General features: G+C 43.7%; 4 protein-coding genes across 5 annotated transcripts; 2 read left to right on the forward strand and 2 right to left on the reverse strand.

Moving 5' to 3' along the window:
• The first annotated feature begins 405 nt into the window (after positions 1-405).
• Positions 406-6,649, forward strand: tmpob (thymopoietin b). Of its 2 annotated transcripts, none has more exons than XM_056598505.1 (6): positions 406-1,313; positions 1,514-1,631; positions 2,036-2,119; positions 3,127-3,230; positions 3,481-3,587; positions 4,635-6,649. In XM_056598505.1, exons 1-6 carry the CDS (start codon positions 1,077-1,079, stop codon positions 5,062-5,064), a joined length of 1,080 nt encoding a protein of 359 aa, XP_056454480.1. In that variant the 5' UTR covers positions 406-1,076; the 3' UTR covers positions 5,065-6,649. The 2 variants fall into 2 exon arrangements, with proteins under 2 accessions (XP_056454480.1, XP_056454479.1); XM_056598504.1 differs by having other exon boundaries at positions 1,958-2,119; positions 4,635-5,091.
• A 2,222-nt stretch (positions 6,650-8,871) lies between these two features.
• Positions 8,872-13,883, forward strand: ldhbb (lactate dehydrogenase Bb). The gene is made up of 8 exons (XM_056598512.1): positions 8,872-8,979; positions 10,464-10,600; positions 10,977-11,091; positions 11,316-11,489; positions 11,920-12,093; positions 12,603-12,720; positions 12,967-13,090; positions 13,176-13,883. Exons 2-8 carry the CDS (start codon positions 10,472-10,474, stop codon positions 13,341-13,343), a joined length of 1,002 nt encoding a protein of 333 aa, XP_056454487.1. The 5' UTR covers positions 8,872-8,979; positions 10,464-10,471; the 3' UTR covers positions 13,344-13,883.
• A 240-nt stretch (positions 13,884-14,123) lies between these two features.
• Positions 14,124-15,953, reverse strand: LOC130388917 (spexin prohormone 1-like). Its single transcript, XM_056598518.1, has 6 exons — positions 15,480-15,953; positions 15,200-15,262; positions 15,075-15,120; positions 14,871-14,924; positions 14,521-14,609; positions 14,124-14,410 (listed from the first exon to the last, which is right to left on the reverse strand). Exons 1-6 carry the CDS (start codon positions 15,483-15,485, stop codon positions 14,387-14,389), a joined length of 282 nt encoding a protein of 93 aa, XP_056454493.1. The 5' UTR covers positions 15,486-15,953; the 3' UTR covers positions 14,124-14,386.
• Positions 15,954-16,142: 189 nt separating this feature from the next.
• Positions 16,143-18,563, reverse strand: golt1bb (golgi transport 1Bb). The gene is made up of 5 exons (XM_056598517.1): positions 18,408-18,563; positions 17,989-18,080; positions 17,617-17,795; positions 17,430-17,511; positions 16,143-16,917 (listed from the first exon to the last, which is right to left on the reverse strand). Exons 1-5 carry the CDS (start codon positions 18,430-18,432, stop codon positions 16,879-16,881), a joined length of 417 nt encoding a protein of 138 aa, XP_056454492.1. The 5' UTR covers positions 18,433-18,563; the 3' UTR covers positions 16,143-16,878.
• Positions 18,564-18,742: the final 179 nt, after the last annotated feature.

Consider the following 18,742-nt stretch of genomic DNA (forward strand, 5'->3'; position numbering starts at 1 on the left):
CTTGACGAGCCTGCTTAGACCAAAGATACTTGACCGGACTCACAAGTCTGCAGAGGGGGAGGTAGTCAGAGTGAGGAGAGAGAGTGTGAGAAGAGAGAGAGTGTGAGGAGAGAGAGAGAGAGAGAGAGAGAGAGAGAGAGAGAGAGAGAGAGAGAGACAGAGACAGAGAGAAGAGGGTGGGGTAGAGCGAGAGAGGAAGCGAGAGAAAGACTACGTGCTTGCGTGCGTGCATGCATTTGAAAGAGATAATAAAAGATAAAAAGAAGATGCACACGGTTCAAACGTTGTAGTCCTATCGGATTGGGTAAAGAAGTAGTTAATGCTGCCCTCCTCTGTACAAAAGTAGAATGTCTATCCTAAGGTCCATGTGACTTCCTCAATATGACTGCATTGATAACCACTAAACCAAAAGTGACAACATATTTCTCCAAACGTCAGCTCGGACTAGATTTATGAAAAACTACTCGGTTCATAAGGTTTTATATTGTCAGGCTTGCTCGGTTAATTTACATCAGATTTTTGGGGTTTTACTTTTCAAACAAATGTTAATGATTCACCAATAGTAAACACAAATCTCGTAAATTGATAGGAGCTGTAAACCGCTACTGAGTGTGGTTTCTTTGTGGCGACAGTCAGCCAGGGTTCCATTCATAGCCAACCAATCAGAGTGCAGTTTGTAGGGCAACGCGGCCAATAGCAGGCGCTGTTATTGTTTAGCTCCGATGCGTCTACGGAGAGACAGTAGCAAGTGGGCCGCTTTGTTGCTAACACAATTCATTCATGTTTTTGCTTATTTTATTATTAAATTAAGATAAAGTTTCGCTCGCCGGAGACGGATTTTGTTCGAAATACAGCGCACGGGTTTTTGTTTAGCGGAAAATTAAGTGAAAGTGGCTCTTTAATTAGCTAAACGTGTGTTGTTGGGCTTGGGCTACATTGTTAGCAACTAGGCGCCGTTTGACAACAGCGCTATTCGGGCACGTTGTCTGTGTTGTTGTCTGAGAGAAGAGCCAGGTACGCTTTCAACATCCTTAAGCCCAAAAAAAATCAAAATCAAACGCAATCTCTAAGAAGCCATGGCCGAATTCCTTGAAGATCCGTCGGTCCTCACCAAGGATAAGCTCAAGAACGAGCTGCTGGCCAACAATGTGGCTCTGCCGAGCGGGGAGCACAAGAAGGAAGTGTACATCCAGCTCTACCTCAAGAACCTGACCGCGCTGAACACCAAGAGCAGCCCGCCACCCCCGGACCCCTTCTCCAGCGACGATGAGCTCCCCACCCCCGTGGTCTCCAACAGAAGCCGCTCTGGGAGAGTACGTTGGTGTTGTCTTTATATTGTATTGTATTGTATTGTATTGTATTGTATTGAAAGTGGAGACGGAATCACGTGTGTTTATTTGGCGCCGTTTTTTTTGATGTGTGACATGCGCTCCTCCTCTTGTGTTGTATCGTGTTGAAGTGGGTTGGTGTGTTCACCTGGTTGGTGTCTTGACTTGTGAATGTCTCGTTTCAGAAGGCCGCAAGGAAGACGGACAGGCCTCGCACTGAGGAGACAGACGTGACCGAAATTACGGATGAGGACTTGAGGGAACAGCTGGTAAAGCATGGCGTGAATACTGGACCCATTGTGGGTGAGTTCCGATGGTATTTTCAATGCCTACCAGTTTGATCCTTAATTTTCACTGATGATCAGATATGCAAGGTAATTATTAACTGTATTTAATTTATAATGAGGCATTATTCAAATGTCAACATTGACCTTCGGTACTTAACAATGATTGTAAGATAATTAAAGATGTAACATGATTTATACATATATTTATTTACCTGTAAATAAAGTATACAATTAAGGTAAAATAAACTGAATTCTCAAATGTGTTCAATGGTCAAGCAAGTAATGCATCGAGAGGATATTGCTTGTGTGACAACATTTCCTGTGACTCATTTCTCTGTGCAGCTTCCACTCGTAAATTGTATGAGAGGAAATTGCAGAAGGTTTTGGATGAGCCCCCATCTGACAGTCCCACTGTTACAGAGGCTGTCCCAGAGATCACCGCCCTGGCAGACACTAACCAGAACGGCAACACCCATACTGACCAGTACAGTGACAAGGAAGACGGTAAAATCCTCAATATGTATACATTGCACCTGTTGTCATTGGTTTTATTTACATGATCTTTAAAATAAATTGAGTGTTGTAGGAAATTATCCTTTTCTTTGGTGACCCACTAGGCCAGGGAATATTTTACTTGTGAGAGAATTTGATTTAACTGGATTTGTTTTAAACAATTTAACTGGAAGCACCAAAGAAAGAAAAAAAAATAGCACAACATGCATAAACAAAGCAGAGCTAGTTAACACAATGTAGCGCTTTGCATAATTTGCATAAACGATGGGGTTTACTAACTAAGTTCCTTACCTGGCTTAAGGAAACTCCTAATTGAAAGATGCAGGTACCCTTGTTCAAATCAAATGTACTTCATGCAGTACCTCTGCTGGCCAAACCCTCTTATGCAAAGTTACTTCTGCTTGGGTTAAAGGGAGTAGCTATGCTTATTTGTATATTAATATTGACTCGCTGATGCCTTTTTTTTTTTGTTGCCCTATAGTTCCTAATATATATATGTTTATAGTAATGGAACTGTATATTTATACACATGTAATAAGAGCAGTGATGTGCACTACGATTGCCAGCAAGGGTAGGGACATGGTTCGTGGGGGTGGAGGCTCAGACTGGGAGGCCCATCGATCGGCTGCAGACAATGGGGTTTAAACCTTTTGTGTGAGAGTCAAACTTCCTGACCATTTCAGTATCCTACTATGCCCAATACCTATACGCTCAATAGGGTTTGACCATCTTTTGCCTTTCTGCCCTGTGCTTTAATTGATGGGTACGGTAGGTATTCAGTGTATCTGTGGATACCTATTCTTATTGTAGGACTTATTCCTAATTATTTTCTAAATGTAACCGACACTTGTTAACTGGCCATTAACGGATAATAATAAATGTGCTATAAAATGGAGAAAACTCGATGAAATCCGTAAGTCATCAAAGACGATCCCCAGTGCTGTTGGATTACTTAATTTCACCATGCTGTGTTTTCTGTTGCCCTTCATGACCACCAGAGGAGATGGGTGCTCCTGAGCCTCCGCCTGTTGTAGAGAGAGCCATAAGGAGCCGCGGCAAAATCCCCGTCACCACCAGGACCAGCAGCAGAAGGCAGACCAAGGTTGGAGCCGTTCTGGTGCCTCTCTGCCAACGGGAAACTTTACATCATGTGATCTGGAGTTCCAAAAGAACATTCCAAGCCGCCATCTTGGAACTTCTCGACCAGATATTCTAGAATAACCAAGCATCCAGTTGGTTTTATCGTGAACAATGACTAAGATTGCGACGTGCACTGTACATCATGTTCAACCCTCCTGTGGTGTTGTAGGAAGATGCCTTTTTGAATCGTATTTTCTTGTATGTGTTGAAAGGTGGTGGAGGAGACCCTGGCTAGCGGGGACCAGACGCCTACCAAAGGCAGCGAGAGTGTGGTGGAAGATATCCTTGCCAATGAATTCAGCACGCCCATGGGCATCAGGTAATGAGTTCACATATGCTCGCCTTACCTCATGTTAAATGTGAAACCATGCCAGACAGTTATTTCATCACTAAGAGTGGACTGATTCAGACAGATGGTCCATGTGTCAATAGTAGGTGTGGAGCAGAATGCACTATTCGGCAAAGCACAAATAGTGGGTTTCAGAATATTTATTTTATACAAATATATTGGTTTTCGAGAAGAAAAACAACAACAAAGATTGGTCAAAAAGACGGTGTTCCTCCTAACTATGAGTGTGGTGGGTATTTAATATATTTATATTAACGTTGATTCTCTTGTTTTCCTGTTGCAACCTGCACTAGTAGTAGGAGTAGCGGATTAGCGTTGCTCTGGCAGTGTAGCTGGTTAGCCTCCGCTCTGCTCACTCCTCACTCAGCCTGTGTGTGTCCCAATGAGAACACTTATTCCAGACGGAGGAGATTAGGCCAGCATTTGCCTGTTAACTCTCTAATTTGGCTGATACAAATTCCGTATTTAGCGCCGTTATCTAATTTTGGTCGTTTAGTGTGTAGATGGAAACAAGTTTTTGATTTGGCCGCCATGGTTCCTAATTGTTGGAATTACGTATATTTTATTTTTTTTGCAAGACCTCTGTCGGGGGTTGATTAAGGTTTGGTTCTTCACATAGCGTTCTGCAGAGAGAACCGTTTTAATTGTAATGACACTTTAGTTTAGTTTCAGTATTTAGTCTGTTCAGTGTCCTCCAATCAGGGCGGGTGGTGGCGGGGTGCACCTGTTCATGGTCACCTAGTCGTTTATAGGGTTTAGTTTATTGGTTTATGGTTCTGCATGTTTATTGCTGGGTTTATGAAAACCATAAACCAATATTGCATTTAAAGGTAGGATAGGTGGTAGCTTGCAATGATTGGACCAATCACTGCCTTTCCTACCTTTTTTTTAATCTGTTCATAACAATAATTGTTTATTGTAGAGCGCTTATATTGACACTTTAATATCCTAAAATAAGAACAACTCCTTCTCCGTGCAGCACGTTTAATTCCCGTGTCCTTTTCTTCTCCCGCTCAGCGCCACCTGCAGGCGGCCCATAAGAGGCGCGGCGGGCCGACCGCCGAAGCCCAGTGAGTACTGGCTGGACGAGTCCCTCCTGAAGCGCAGCGCCCAGAGGGAGAGCCGCCCCTTCAGCTCCGAGTCCCTCTCCAGAGGCTGCGGGGACGCCGCCTCAGAGGGCTCGGGCGGGAAGGCGGCGGCGGCCTGCTGCGGCGGCGGCGGCGGCTTCCTTTGCGGCGTCCTGCGCTCGCTACTGTGGCTGCTGCTCCTGGCGGCGGTGGCGGGCGCCGTCTGCTACGCCTACACCCACCTGGACGCCAAGCGGGTGGGCACGGAGCTCAGGGGCCTCCTGGACAGCGTGGTCACCCCTCTCCAGGGGGCGGTGGACCACGCTGTGGCCCACCTCGGCCTCGGCGCCGCCAGCACCGCGGACGGAGCCGGCAAGTAAGGACACCAGCACCCCCGCCCCGCCAAGCCCAGCCCAGCCCAGCTCCCCTGCCCCCCCCCCCCCCCCCCCTTCCATCGCCACGCCCTGTGTCATTTCCTGCCATGCGTCGACCGCAGCGCAGCAGTTAACCTGGATAACCTCATTTGATAAATCGTTAAATCAAGGACACCGTTTTACGCGGGTGGACTCTTTCTCACGCCGCTAATTTGTGCAAGCTTTTTATTTTTTCATTTCTTTCTCCTGTTCTCTCTTTCAGCTTTTGGTATTAAAAAAAATAACAGGAAGGGGGAAAGAACCACATATTTTAGGATGTTTTTAATCCGTGTGAATTGTTTGTCTTTGTCTCCATCTTACCCGTATGTGTAGAAATAGGCGGAGAAGGAAAATGGCAGTTATTATTGCATGTTTGTATTTTTTCGAGATGCCATCGGTCTGTAACGGCCGGGGCTGAGGCTTATTCTTTCTGACTGCGCGACGCCGGACACTGTGGGCAGCACCTGGTGCCCCCCCCCTAGCCCCCCACCCCCCCACCGCCTCCTATTTTCAAAGCACACCGTGATGCTACTAACCACAGCGTCTCTACCACATGTGTTTTCTATGTAGACCATAATTTGAATCTACTGTGTAGTTGTAGAGCTAGATAGAATGCCTCATTATCGCCGCCGGGCGCAGGCCGGCCCCCCTTGACCTGCGCCCGGCGGGGCACGGGAGCATACTAACCGATGTACAAGATGTGATGTTTTACGTTCGGTGACTAGTCACCGGCAATGCTCGGCTGAACGCTGGCCTCAAGGCTAGCCTGATAGAACGAGCAGAAGTTAGGACGCGAGCATCGGCGCGTAGGGCTCGAGATTTTACACTGCCAAGAGGCGATGCCGTCGAAATCTCGATTTTGAATTGAACGCATACATTCTAATAATGTGCCCAAATGCCATTGGTTAAAGGAAACGCGTTTTTGAATCCGTACCAGGCAGCGGTACGTACAGGATGTGCAGCCCTGCCCGAGTGCCCATGTGAGTTGACATGCATTGGTTTTAGTGCTTTGTTGTGCTTTTTGAAAAGGTTTCTGATCCTTCAGTCCCATCGGCAGGACTGGCTGTGCAGTGCACCCACATAATCCATCTCCCTGCCCACAGAGCCACGGAGGAAGCTCCACACGGTGGACTTTCACTTTCACTCTTGACTAAGGCTGCCTAATGTAAATCAGAACAATTTTAACAAATTGTCGGCGACACGGGTCCTTGACCACCACAAAGAGGAGAGCTTGTTTGGGTGCACGGAGGGTGCGTTCCAAAAGAATAGGTATCTTTGTTTGTATTTTCATAATTTTCTAATGCGGTGCGTTGAGACCATTTTATAAAAGCCATGTACTAAGTGAAAGCAGTATGTACATGGACCCGGAGAAACACATTTGATTTGGTCTTTCATATGGCAGCTAATTGGGATTATGTGGGTAAGGATTTCAAATCTGTTTTTATTTATGATGATGTAGATGGTATATCATGAAATAAACTTTGTAATTGAGATATTCGTTGCCATTGTGTCTTTTTGCTGCCTAGATGTAAGGAGTCCATCAAATGATAAACAGGAAAGTTGAACAAAGGCAAACATACAAAGTAATATGTATTTAATATTAAGAATCTAAACTGAAATCTCCATATTTACGGTTTAGTTTTGACTTGGTTTAGAACAGTCATTACAGATTACATAATTCAATATAGTTAATGTATCCTAAAATTGAATCATGGAACAATTTAAATATATATATATACACACTGCAGTGTGTTCACAGTCCAAACACTGGCCATAAAAGTAATATCTTGATCAATAAAACAAATACTGCATTTGACAACCACTGCTACAATGGGAAATATGAACGGTAACAAAACATCATAGAAGGTTACGCTAATCTGAGACTTGAGCTAAAGGAAATCCTCTCAGGTTTTAAGAAAAGAGGCTCTTCAAGCCTTGATTGAAGCTGTTCTGAGGACCCCCTCAGCAGTTGTGGAGCTTCTGGCCCTGGTGCCTCAGTCTAGGCCCTAGCCCTGCCATAGTACAGCACAAGAGGCCTCTTTACTCTAGAATCTAGGGTACAGAGGCCTATCGTGCTGTACTATGGTTTGTGTTTCATTCCCAGTTGTTATAGTCACCTCATCTTCATGTGGTTGGGATGGGTCAGATGATTTGTCTTTACCCTTTGATTAAGTGTGCTTTGAGTTAGGATTTAAGACTCATAAAGCTTTGTTCCTGGATATGTAGAAAGTAAAAATATAAATTTATTCTATGCTCCTCACAACACTAAATCCACCTATGCAGATTCTACCTGCAAAAACATGCTTTTGCGTTGCTGAAATCCACACCCTCGTTAAGGCCACCAGAACGTGCTCCTGAGATTATCCAATAGAGGGCGCTCTTGTGCTGTCCGGCGCTTGAGCCAAGACCTACAGTCTATTGTCCCAGAAGTCTGTTTCTCAGCCAACACACTGTGCTGACCAAGGTGCTGACCCTGCACTGGCCACTGATCAGAATAGAAGAACTCACTGATCCTACATGGATGAAAAGGCATATTTCTGGAAATGTGTGTTTGGAAGATTACGGCTATGTAATGATGAAAAAATATATATATTTATAATGGCTTTATAGACGCTGTTATACTGCTACTTTAGCGTGACGTTGTAGGTCTATACAGCTTCATTTGATTATTCTTTGATTTGTCCTTTTAATCAAATTCCCTGTCCTAGCTCAAGTGTTGTCAAAGTCACTCTCTGTCACTCTCTCTCAGCCCAAAAGTGCCTATTCCTGCAAAGTTTCCTTTTCAAAGTTCAACCGGACAAACTGGCAAGTGACCGAATGAGACACCTGCCCAAAACTCATATCTGTTCAACCAACCCCTTGATCACATTGGTTTCCGTCTAACGGGTCCATCTGGTGCCCCCCCCCCTACCAAAACCATGATTGCATGACTCCCTGAGGCCTTCAGGAAGCCAGAGAGGTTTTAGGTAATTTAAGGGACATTCCTTAGGTCCAAAAAGCAACAGCTCTGGTCATTGTGTGTTAGCGAATTTTTTTGCATGCATGCCGATTGAATTGTGCTAAACAGACTTCATTAACGGATGACTCCAGAAGGCTCCAGCATCAACCAGGATACACAGGAGGCAAATACAACATTAAGGGGTGAGTATCACTGTTGTGCTATTGCTAGTGGAAGAATAGAACTGATACATGCTGTTGGTTTGAATAAGTTTAGGCCATATGGTAGTATGTCACTGCCCTTCAACAAGAAGTCCCCATGGCAGATGTTTGTCAAGTAGACTTGAAACAACACTAAATTAATTGTAACCCCAGATCTCATAAAATGTATTCACGTATAGTCAGTGAAAAAACCTGCCCCCGATAATATAACTTCCCCAGGCCTAGGGTTGCAACAGACGCAGTCGTGTCTGCTGACTCTGTGTATCACGTTGTAGCAGAGTGGAGCATCTGTGCTCGCATCTGCGCCGTTTAAAGTGCAAACACACCTTTTTAAGCAAACACAATTCATGTGATGCCATTGGTTAGCCTACTGTACCACAGATCTGCATTTGTTACTATTGTCGGACACTTACGTTTGGCTAATACCATGGCAAAGAAAGATATAGTGAAGGATATTCTCATGTCCCCATCGTGAAAGTTTTACTTCCAAAGTGCATTAAAATCGTGTTTCGGTCTTCTGAATAATGGATGAGCTAATGTATCAATGCGTCAGAGTGATGACATTATGTTATCAATGGACTCAAGGCAAACAAGCTCAAGGGTCTTATCAGCTGAAACCCCTGCAACCATTTGTCCACAAGCCAGCCGTGAAGAATAAAAGTGTCCCACCACCACCGTCCTTTGCAGAGTCCAGCAGAAACGGTTGAGAGAAGAAAGCACGAGGTTTGTAAATAGCTTTTGAATAATTTGAAGACTTGTTAACATTGTTCAATGAAACATTAGATGGTTGTGATGACCCAGGCTACTAATCTACCACGTTAGTAAGTAACTGTCATTGTCTTAATCTGTTGGAGCAGCACTTGCTTTCGCTTGGTAGATTAATCCATTTTTGCGCGCAGCCTTCTCAATGCACTTGTTGCTAAATGGCTATATTTGAGTTTTTTGAGATTGTGTTTTAATTTTTGTTTTTATCAGGGTAAATATAGTGTTATTATTGACTAATATTACAAATATTGGCCTCCAAAATCAAGTTAGATCTATTTGACAGAATGCCCAAATATTGCACAACTTTCTTGGCTTGGATTTTACTTTTAATCTCAGATAAATAATAATGTTGGTTTAATATAACCCAATATTAAACACAGCTTTTGAGATTGAACGATTGTTATTGCATGGATATTCATGCTTTCCTCTGCCAGATTTCATTTCAAGTGTGTAAACAAACAGTTGTTTAGTGTACACACACTTCGGGAGCGAATATCTTGGGTCTCAGACCCTGTATTATACCACTCCCAAACCTGGATGCATGGTGCACAGCAGGTGGAGGCAGATGGAGGCCGGGTTAAGAGATTACACTAACTCCTCTAACTGTCTGTGGGCGCTCTGTAAAGTTCGGCCTCAGATTACAGCCTCCCTCCGTTTGGGGAGGACGGCAAAGTGAGTGTGGCTCACACACGCTGTTTTGCACGCACACTTACACATCGGCTTTCCTTGCCCGGGTGCTTTAATAATCTTGCCAGGGACCTGGACATCATTCTTGGCCCCGCCAACGTGCTGCCAGGGAGGGGGTGATGCGAACGCAAAGGGGGGAAGCCTACTGAGCGCTGTGTGTAGCGGGCGAGGCAGAGTGTGTGTGCGCGCGTGTGTGTGTGTCTCTTAGTCTCTTGGTTTGCCATGCTGATTACGGTTTGGTGTCTGTACATCGCAGCTCGGAGTATCGCCAGAGAAAGCAAGTATAAGTTGTGGCTGTCGTTGTCGAGGGAGAGCCAGGGGAAGGGGGTGTCTGTGTCTTCGTCTGCTGCAGGGGACTCTGCAGTAGATGATACTTTGTATGTGTTTTGGGTATCGGTTTCATACAAGCTGGTGGCTTCTGGCAGTGCAGGTGATCTCGATTTGGGATCCCGTGAGGTTTGCTTTAAAGCCATATGCTTAACATTGGCCTGTCCTTCATCACAGGACACGCTTTTAATGTTGGGCGAGTCGGGCTTTAGATGCGGAAGGTCATCTCTGCTGTCCGGTCGTTTGTTTTTTTTAGTTGCTTGCTTCATTATCTCTCTTCTGCTTCCCTCTATTTTCTTACTTAACTATCTCTCCTTCTTCCCTCTTTCTCTCCGTCCCCTCACCTCTTTTATCCTCCCTTATCCCTTCTCTCTCCCCTTCTCCCCCGTTTCTCTATCTCCTTCTCCCAACCTCTCTTGTCTTTGCAGCACTCAAAATGTCCTCCATTCTGCAAAGGCTGATCACGCCGCTGTTCACTGGGCCGGCGGAGCCCCCCAGGAACAAGGTGACGGTGGTGGGGGTGGGCCAGGTGGGCATGGCCTGTGCCGTCAGCATCCTGCTCCGGGTAAGAGTCTCTTTCAACCAGGGCTGAGATTACAGGACTGATTACCGCTGTGGTGTCACTTAAAGGGTAATTCCCCGGGGATCTGGCCTGCTACAAGGGAGACAGGATTACCTCTCTGTCTCTGTCTGTCTCTGTCTGTCTCTGTCTGTATGTCTCTGTATGTGTCTCCGGGTCTGTCAATGAGTTGGTTATTACACAGACACTGTACAATTGTTATATAGTTACGACAGGGTCATCCTGTGATTCAAAGCTGCGATCTAAAAAACACTTTAATCTACTTAACTGACCATACTGGCTGTGCAGCAATGTATGATACTGATTATTAACTCTGTGTGTGCGTGCGTGTGTGTGTGTGCATGTGCTTGTGCATGTGCAGGAGCTGGCTGATGAGCTGGCCCTGGTGGATGTGATGGAGGACAAGCTGAGGGGGGAGATGATGGACCTGCAGCACGGCAGCCTCTTCCTGAAGACCAAGATAGTCGCAGATAAAGGCGAGTGGCTCCCCGATATGGCCCAGCACCCAGCTGCTGGTGTTGGGACTGTTAATACCAGTGAGGACCAGTTACTGGTTCCCTGACTGGCCTTACATACCGGTATACACAGGCTGAAGGAGAAGACTGCTAGCAGAGGAAACCAACCACATTTGTCTGTGAATGTCCAGAGATGAGTCTGAAGTGTGACTCTCTCACTCTCTCTCCCCCTCTCCCCCTCTCAGACTACAAGGTCACTGCCAACTCCCGCATCGTGGTGGTGACGGCGGGCGTGAGGCAGCAAGAGGGCGAGAGCCGCCTCAACCTGGTGCAGAGGAACGTCAATGTCTTCAAACACATCATCCCTCAGATCGTCAAACACAGCCCCAACTGCATCATCGTGGTGGTGTCCAACCCAGGTAGAGTACCAGCTTCTCGTCACGCGCTGGGGGGGTTTAAACGCACACGTTGAGGTTTCTATCTCTGCCTCTCTATTTGTCTCTCTGTTTTGTCTGTCTTTGTCTTTTTAGTGTTAGTTTACTAGGAGCCATTCAGCAGAATCTTTAATCCAAAGCGATTTACAGTGACTTTCATAAACATGTCAACAATGTGCTGGTAGGAGCAATGCCTCACCTCTGCCTAGAATGTTCACATTACGGTTCAAAACTCAGAACCTTTTGACTTGGAGTCTAACCCCATAACCGCTATCCTACAGAGAAAACAAAAAATAAACATTACGGACGCAGTCTCCCTATTTCCGCCACCATCAGAAACACAAGAGAAGCGTTAGACTGCACACAGTACACCTGCTGCTATTAAACCCCAGCTGGTGTCGCCACCTGTCCACAGTGGACGTGCTGACCTACGTGACCTGGAAGCTGAGCGGCCTACCCAAGCACCGCGTCATCGGCAGCGGCACCAACCTGGACTCGGCTCGCTTCCGCTACCTGATGTCCGACCGGCTGGGCATCCACTCCAGCAGCTTCAGCGGCTGGATCCTCGGGGAGCACGGAGACACCAGCGGTGTGTAGCGTGTGTGTGTGTGTGTGTGTGTGTGTGTGTGTGTGTGTGTGTGTGTGTGTGTGTGTGTGTGTGTGTGTGTGTGTGTGTGTGTGTGTGTGTGTGGATGTGTGTGTGGAAGGGGGGATAGGTGTGTGTGTGTGTGTGTGTGTGTGGGTGTGGGTGTGTGTGTGTGTGTGTGTGTGTGTGTGTGTGTGTGTGTGTGTGTGTGTGTGTGTGTTGTTGGGAGGGGGGATGGGTGTGCGTGTTTGGGTGCGTGTGTGTGCGAGATCATGGACACGCTGTAGAAAGTGTGAGAGACGATCTGTAGGATAATCCCTAGTCACATTGCAGCCCCAAACCACCGCATTGCTTTGTATTAGACCTTATGTCCCTGAAACTCTATTAGAGACATGTTAGGGACTCTGCTTCTGCCTCTCTAACTTAATGTATAGTTACCTTACATTAACAGAGGATAAAGGAAACTTTCATGTAGCCACTAGCACTGTGATTAACCAAGACCATGCTTCCAGTTCCTGTGTGGAGTGGAACCAACGTGGCGGGGGTCAACCTGCAGACATTGAACCCTAAAATTGGCATGGACGGCGACACCGAGAACTGGAAGGACACCCACAAGATGGTGGTAGACAGGTATCCTAACAATGCTCACAATGCTAACTGCTGTTTAGAAATCTAGTGTATGTTACAAAAGTCCAACCTAGTATTACCTAATAGTCACTGTTGGGTCCCGTGCGCACACAAGCTCAACTGCTCACTATTTTTCCGCCCTATTGACGTAGGTTTGTCGATAAGTTTAATCCTACCTCGCCCTTCAGAGTTCAATCAATACAGCCGTGTTTGTGGATGACATGTGCAGGGGCTGTATGTGTGTTGCAGTGCCTATGAGATCATCAAGTTGAAGGGCTACACCAACTGGGCCATTGGACTCAGTGTGGCTGACCTGGTCGAGAGCCTCATCAAGAACATGAACCGGATTCACCCCGTCTCCACCATGGTCAAGGTGAGGATCTCACACACACACACACACACGCACCCATGATGTTGGTTGGTTGTTCTTGCTCTAAACGGTTGGGGTTGATCAACAGGGAATGTATGGCATCTCTGACGAGGTGTATCTGAGTCTGCCGTGTGTGCTGAACAATGGGGGCGTGTCCAGTGTGGTTAACATGACGCTGAACACGGCGGAGGTGGCCCAATTGCAGGCGAGTGCCAGCACTCTGTGGGCAATCCAGAAGGACCTGCGGGACATCTGAGTGGACACCAGGGGGCAGCCTAGCGCCTCTTGTTGGATTGTATCGCCAACACAATCGCAACTTTCATTTGCCGTCTCTTGTAGAATATAAAGAACAAGTATTAGCAAGCCATAAGGGTTTTTCATGTGTTTCATTGCGTAAAATATAATGTGTACAAAGACTTTACTATGTAAAAATGTCTAAGCATGTCATTGTTGAAGCAAGAAACTTTCTATCAGAAATTCTTATTTGATGTCGAATAAAGTGAATTTGTGAAAGATTGAAAGTGTGCGGTACGCTATTCATTTGGTGATGCGCCCACTGAACGCAGCATGCTTTAAGTTTCTATTTAAATGAATGGGTTAAAAGAGATGAATTCATGAACTCAGAGAAGAAAACATGACCTTCGTTTGATACAAACAGTTTACGTAGATGAGAAGGTGTCAGCCCAACTCTATAAAGGGAGAATCACAACTACAGTATGAGGCAGCAGAAGCAATTTACAAAATCTTAATGACGTAATAATCATCACTGTTGATGATGCCATTTGAATAATTTAGGCTCTAGTCTAGGGCATCCCGCACACATCATTGGCTAAGTGTGCTGGATCTACTCTCTACTTTTACAATTTTGAACATTACTTTACGATGGAAAATGGCAATGAAATGGAACGATATTCGTCAAATTGCCTCAAAGGCTTTAATAATACAATACATAAATAAATAAATACTACATCAAATTAATTTGCCCCACAGCACAGTAGGCTACATCATCGATATAATAAAATAATTGAATTTATGTAATTCAAATATTTAATGAATGGTACAATCTCATCAGGAACCCTAGGTTGCCACAAATAAAAAATTTACTTTGCATATTAACACAATATATGGACCTTTTAATAACCTCACAATAACAAACCACAGCGCACATGGTTTTGCTGGCAGTAAAACACACTTCAAGTTCAAGTTGTATTCATGATGAACATCTTATTTAATGTTTGAAGTCTAGGCAGGATGTACAAAGGCTTTGTTCACAGTGATTGCTTTTCAATTGCAATTGATTCAGCCGGCTGGAGTTTTCTCTACCTAAACACAAGAACAGGAATGCATACCAAATCAGATATAAGTTGACACACAATCATAGTGGAAGGTGTCAGGAAAAGAAGGATCACTATAATCTAAATATGATTTTGTACCTTTTTGTGGTACTTAGAATGCAGCATATCAAGAAGAACGGACGAAGTGTGAAACATCGACAGTGTATTTCTGTTCCAACTCTGTTTGACTGCAGAGAGAAACACAAAAACATGTGAAAACATAAAAAGTATGCATTCACTCATACATATTTAAAATTCTTAAGATATATTTTCTTCCTCATAATCATACTATTTCCAGTTATTAAAATTAAGTTTTTCATAGTCCTATTAGTTATTCATTCGTATTGGTTACTGTGTTGTTCCTTAAGGTAAGGTATTCCTGGGGTTTTTAAGGTGAACATGAGTCCCTGAACTGCAAAGATTAGAGCTATACATGACCCTTTACCTACCTGGCTGTACTACATCCTCTCTACCAGAACGCTGCATGATTGGCCGATGTGCCGCTGAAAGAGAACGATCATGATCACTCTGTCCTACAACGTCCATTTGTTGTGACTCTCAAGGTCTGTTACAAATACAGTTGCCAACTGGGACAATTGCTTCATCTTGTTTATATGAAAAATACCAAAATAATAAATTAATATGTAACTTACTTGCTCCTTTTAGATATAACATTGCTTGGGGAGGCCAGTTCCTCCACTGAAAAGGGTGGAAGATACTTTTACATGATGCTGTAACTTTGTTGAGCAATCTATTAATTGATTTGTGAGTCAGTCACCTGGCGGGCAGTCCAACAATTTGAGACCAATGAAGCTAAAAGCAAGGGAACCATTAGGGCACTCTGTAAAAAATACAACAAGAAACCTTTAGGAAATAGCTGAATTGCAGGATTAATTTAAATTTGCAATATTCTTTAATATATTAACTTTAACAAATCACATCAAACACATCAGTGCAGCAAATATAATAGCCTAATAAAAAATTGTTTTATATAGTTTTATGAAATAGATGTTTGAATTAGGATGCAAGAATATAAATTAAATGATGGCTGGGTTTACCTTCATTTCTGTCCAAGTATTCCTGAGACGCAGGTTTGGTTTGATGTTGCATCCACCTGCTAGTGCTAGTACTGCAAACGGGGGAGGGGGGGGACGGACGGCTTATTTTAACAAGACCGGGAAGTTTATATTTAGACGCATCTCGTACGCAATTCAAAAATAGGAATGAAAGGTGCTGTTAAAAGCGTCATCCTTCATTCATCAACTTTAATAATTTATCGTAAAAAGTAAACATCATAGGCCGAGTGATGAACAGAAGCCAATTATCAATTTTTCACAAGTTTAGCAAATGGCGTCATGGGGGAGTGTTTTATGAATGGAACAGATGTGATGACAGAATGTGTGTGATTGTTCTGTATTCTGTCATCAGAAGCCCAAGGGCTCCACACCACATGGTTGATCTGGCACATTGACAGATTATAAAAGGGCTCTCCTGGTAGATTAGATGACATTTAAATAATATATATTAATTGCCATGTAGTTCAATGCGATGAAGGGAATTCTTAACATAGTGACTTAATAGCGAAGACGATTTCTTAGATAAATATATATTGATAGCATATTATATACTTCTATATATATATACACATTAATATTGTGTAAAATGCCTTATTACTGAAACATTACTCTAACCATGTACAGGGATGAACTGGTCATATCTTACAATAAATATTAACATTAAGACCTGTTTTGTTTGGCTTCCCCACCTATATTTGATTGGTGGATATTTTTCCGCCCTATGAATGTAAAACAAAAGGCTAGAAATTAAACTTTGGGCTGCACATCAAAGATTAGGAGTTACAACCCAAATACAAAGGAAATAATACACTTTATTCCAAACAGGAACTTTACAAAAGTTACATCAAGTAAAACAGTTCTCTCCGACAGAGCTTTTGTCATGTATTTAAATAGAAAATGTTTGAAAAATGTCAACAAAGGAATTATTTTTAACAGTGGTCACAAGCAGGATAAAAAAAATAAAATAATAATAATAATTGCAAATCCAGTAACATGTCTTGTCGGTAACAGGCATCTACAAACGCTGTCTCAGTAACTTGTCTATTGGTTGTAATGGTGGTCACAGCTCCCTCCCGCCCTCCTCTGTTCCAGCCTAGCCTAGCGCTTGGTCCCAGCAGTCCCATTTTAGTGTACAAAAGACAATTGCCATCCGCCATTAAAAACCGACTCCTTTTTTAACAATGTCCACTGGCAGTAAGATTATGATCCAATTTCATTCAGTGGTGGAATCTCCTTGAAGACATTGCAAAGTGTTTTATGAAAAATGCCTTCTCCCCTCCTGGACTGAGAGTTTTGGCATTTTCCTGCCCTAGCAGCACTTGGCTATAGCTATGAGGATCAGTTACATCATAATTTACTTTATACATAAAAAGAGACCGTGTTATACCATAGTGTTGCTCTCTCCCACTTTGTCCACCAACTGAAGGAGAAAGAAAAGTCAAATATTAATGCATCTTTCATATATTGAATGACAGACATCCAAATTGTATGTTGTATTGGATTAGCTAAATGAAAAATTGATGTTTAAGAGACATTGAAGGCAAATGAGAAACAGGAAAATATAAACATATCTTTCAATACAACCATTGTAAGATGCACGGGAAACAATGAGATGAAATGATATGAATACAGACTTTGAAAAATGACTAACATGCCATAATCTTGGGTCAAAGACCATAATTCTCAGTTCGTTCAACCTCAACTACCTTCATGTTTCTCTACGGCAATGGCTACAGCACTTAACTTGACCCTCGCTCATCGGCCAAAGTTCAGTGCTAGATTGCTCAAGGCAAATTCATCACATTCGCACTGTAGTGCTAATTGACTTCTAACATCCGCTTAGGCCTGCCCATGTGATGTGTGACCTGGGATGATAACCGTAAAGAAGAGCTTGCATGCATGATTCACTGGGGAGTGGGGACGTTTACTTACAGTACTAATTCCTGGTAAATTTAGTATGGATCCAAGGACAGGCACCCGCCTGATGAAGCCTACAGCCACTGGGAAGAAGCCCCTGTCAAGACAGAACAAGAGGACTTAAAGCTAGAAGAGGACGCTAGTACCAGGTAGCAGAAAATGTCATGGGACAACTTGAATGATACATGATAAATAACAATACCTGAATAAGAGGAAGAAACCATAGATCTCTAACACAACTCCAATGATTGGCCAGCCAATCAGAACCACTAACACGCCCCCGAGAAAGAAGCTTGTGGCTTTTATTTTGTGTTTCTGGAAGAAGAATCTGAAGGTCCTTTCCCAGCCGATGACGAAAGACAGCCCTGCGACAAACAGGATCTGCAGAAGAAAGCAATACACGTGCACTGTCTGTCTGTACGACTTCCATCAGTGAAGCGCTAAAACAATTCTAGATTAAGAAGCAATAAATAATAATGGTCTGAAAGCAGATCTCCTTGGATTAAATATATATGACCGATACAATATGCTGCAGTGACGTTATTCAGTTTGAAATGTTTTGATTTTGACTCACGTTTCCAATGGCAAGAAGAGCTTTATCAAAGAACAGCATCATGCCAAAGAAGAGGAAGAACACACCGAACCCCGTGAGCCCCATTCCAATTTCTGTAGATTTCATGGAAGAGAATCAATTTATTACGCTTTATTTGGCAATTTCGGATTATAAAACTGCAATGTGGACGTAAAACAAAAAACTACGTATGACTATCAACTTTGTTTAGCATCTGAGGCTGATCAGTTAAAATATCAAAGCACCCAAAATGAACTATCCCTTAAAACAATAAGAAAATAAAACCAATTGGCGTTGACTGCTCCATCACCACACACAGTCTCATTTATTCATTCATTCATCACTCGGGTTCATAATAAGTTAGCATCACACTGTGCATTTGTAACGAATAACACATCAGGAACCAGGCAAATTGATCTTACTTTGCGAATCTGTGAGGGAAATCATATTGGACGCGATGGATAGGCAAATCACAGAAATAAAACTATTATCAAGTTACAGATGAAGTTCTCAGCCACAGTACACAACCAACTAGCTAGCAAAGCTGGCGCCACGTCTTCCGGAACCACAGAGACTCGCACTGCGGGCCAGCAGCGCCCCCGGCTGGCGTTAAACGTGTTAACTGCACGTTTACCTTCAATGTATCCACATTGAAGGTAATGTACACATTGTTCCATAATTCAACTACCATTTCTGATTCATCTATTATTTTATTGTAAAATGTCGTTTTAATTTCCCGCTGCTTCATGAGAACGTG

This window comes from Gadus chalcogrammus, chromosome 9 (genome assembly GCF_026213295.1).
Source record: "Gadus chalcogrammus isolate NIFS_2021 chromosome 9, NIFS_Gcha_1.0, whole genome shotgun sequence".
NCBI lineage: Eukaryota > Metazoa > Chordata > Actinopteri > Gadiformes > Gadidae > Gadus > Gadus chalcogrammus.

Bases quoted from the DNA above. Each gene is read 5' to 3' on its own strand.
- LOC130388917 (XM_056598518.1), bottom strand. The intron at 14,925-15,074 runs GTAAGTTACATA...GTTCTCTTTCAG, and splicing joins GTTATATCTAAAAGGAGCAA to CGGCACATCGGCCAATCATG. The intron at 14,411-14,520 runs GTACAAAATCAT...TCTTGTGTTTAG, and splicing joins ATTCTAAGTACCACAAAAAG to GTAGAGAAAACTCCAGCCGG.
- tmpob (XM_056598504.1), top strand. From the start codon at position 1,077: ATGGCCGAATTCCTTGAAGATCCGTCGGTCCTCACCAAGGATAAGCTC. The intron at 1,314-1,513 runs GTACGTTGGTGT...GTCTCGTTTCAG, and splicing joins ACAGAAGCCGCTCTGGGAGA to AAGGCCGCAAGGAAGACGGA. The intron at 3,588-4,634 runs GTAATGAGTTCA...TCTCCCGCTCAG, and splicing joins AGCACGCCCATGGGCATCAG to CGCCACCTGCAGGCGGCCCA.
- ldhbb (XM_056598512.1), top strand. From the start codon at position 10,472: ATGTCCTCCATTCTGCAAAGGCTGATCACGCCGCTGTTCACTGGGCCG. The intron at 10,601-10,976 runs GTAAGAGTCTCT...GTGCATGTGCAG, and splicing joins CCGTCAGCATCCTGCTCCGG to GAGCTGGCTGATGAGCTGGC. The intron at 11,490-11,919 runs GTAGAGTACCAG...ACCTGTCCACAG, and splicing joins CGTGGTGGTGTCCAACCCAG to TGGACGTGCTGACCTACGTG.
- golt1bb (XM_056598517.1), bottom strand. From the start codon at position 18,432: ATGATTTCCCTCACAGATTCGCAAA. The intron at 18,081-18,407 runs GTAAGATCAATT...TGAAATCTACAG, and splicing joins TTCCCTCACAGATTCGCAAA to AAATTGGAATGGGGCTCACG. The intron at 17,512-17,616 runs GTATTGTTATTT...CTGTCTTGACAG, and splicing joins GGTTTCTTCCTCTTATTCAG to GGGCTTCTTCCCAGTGGCTG.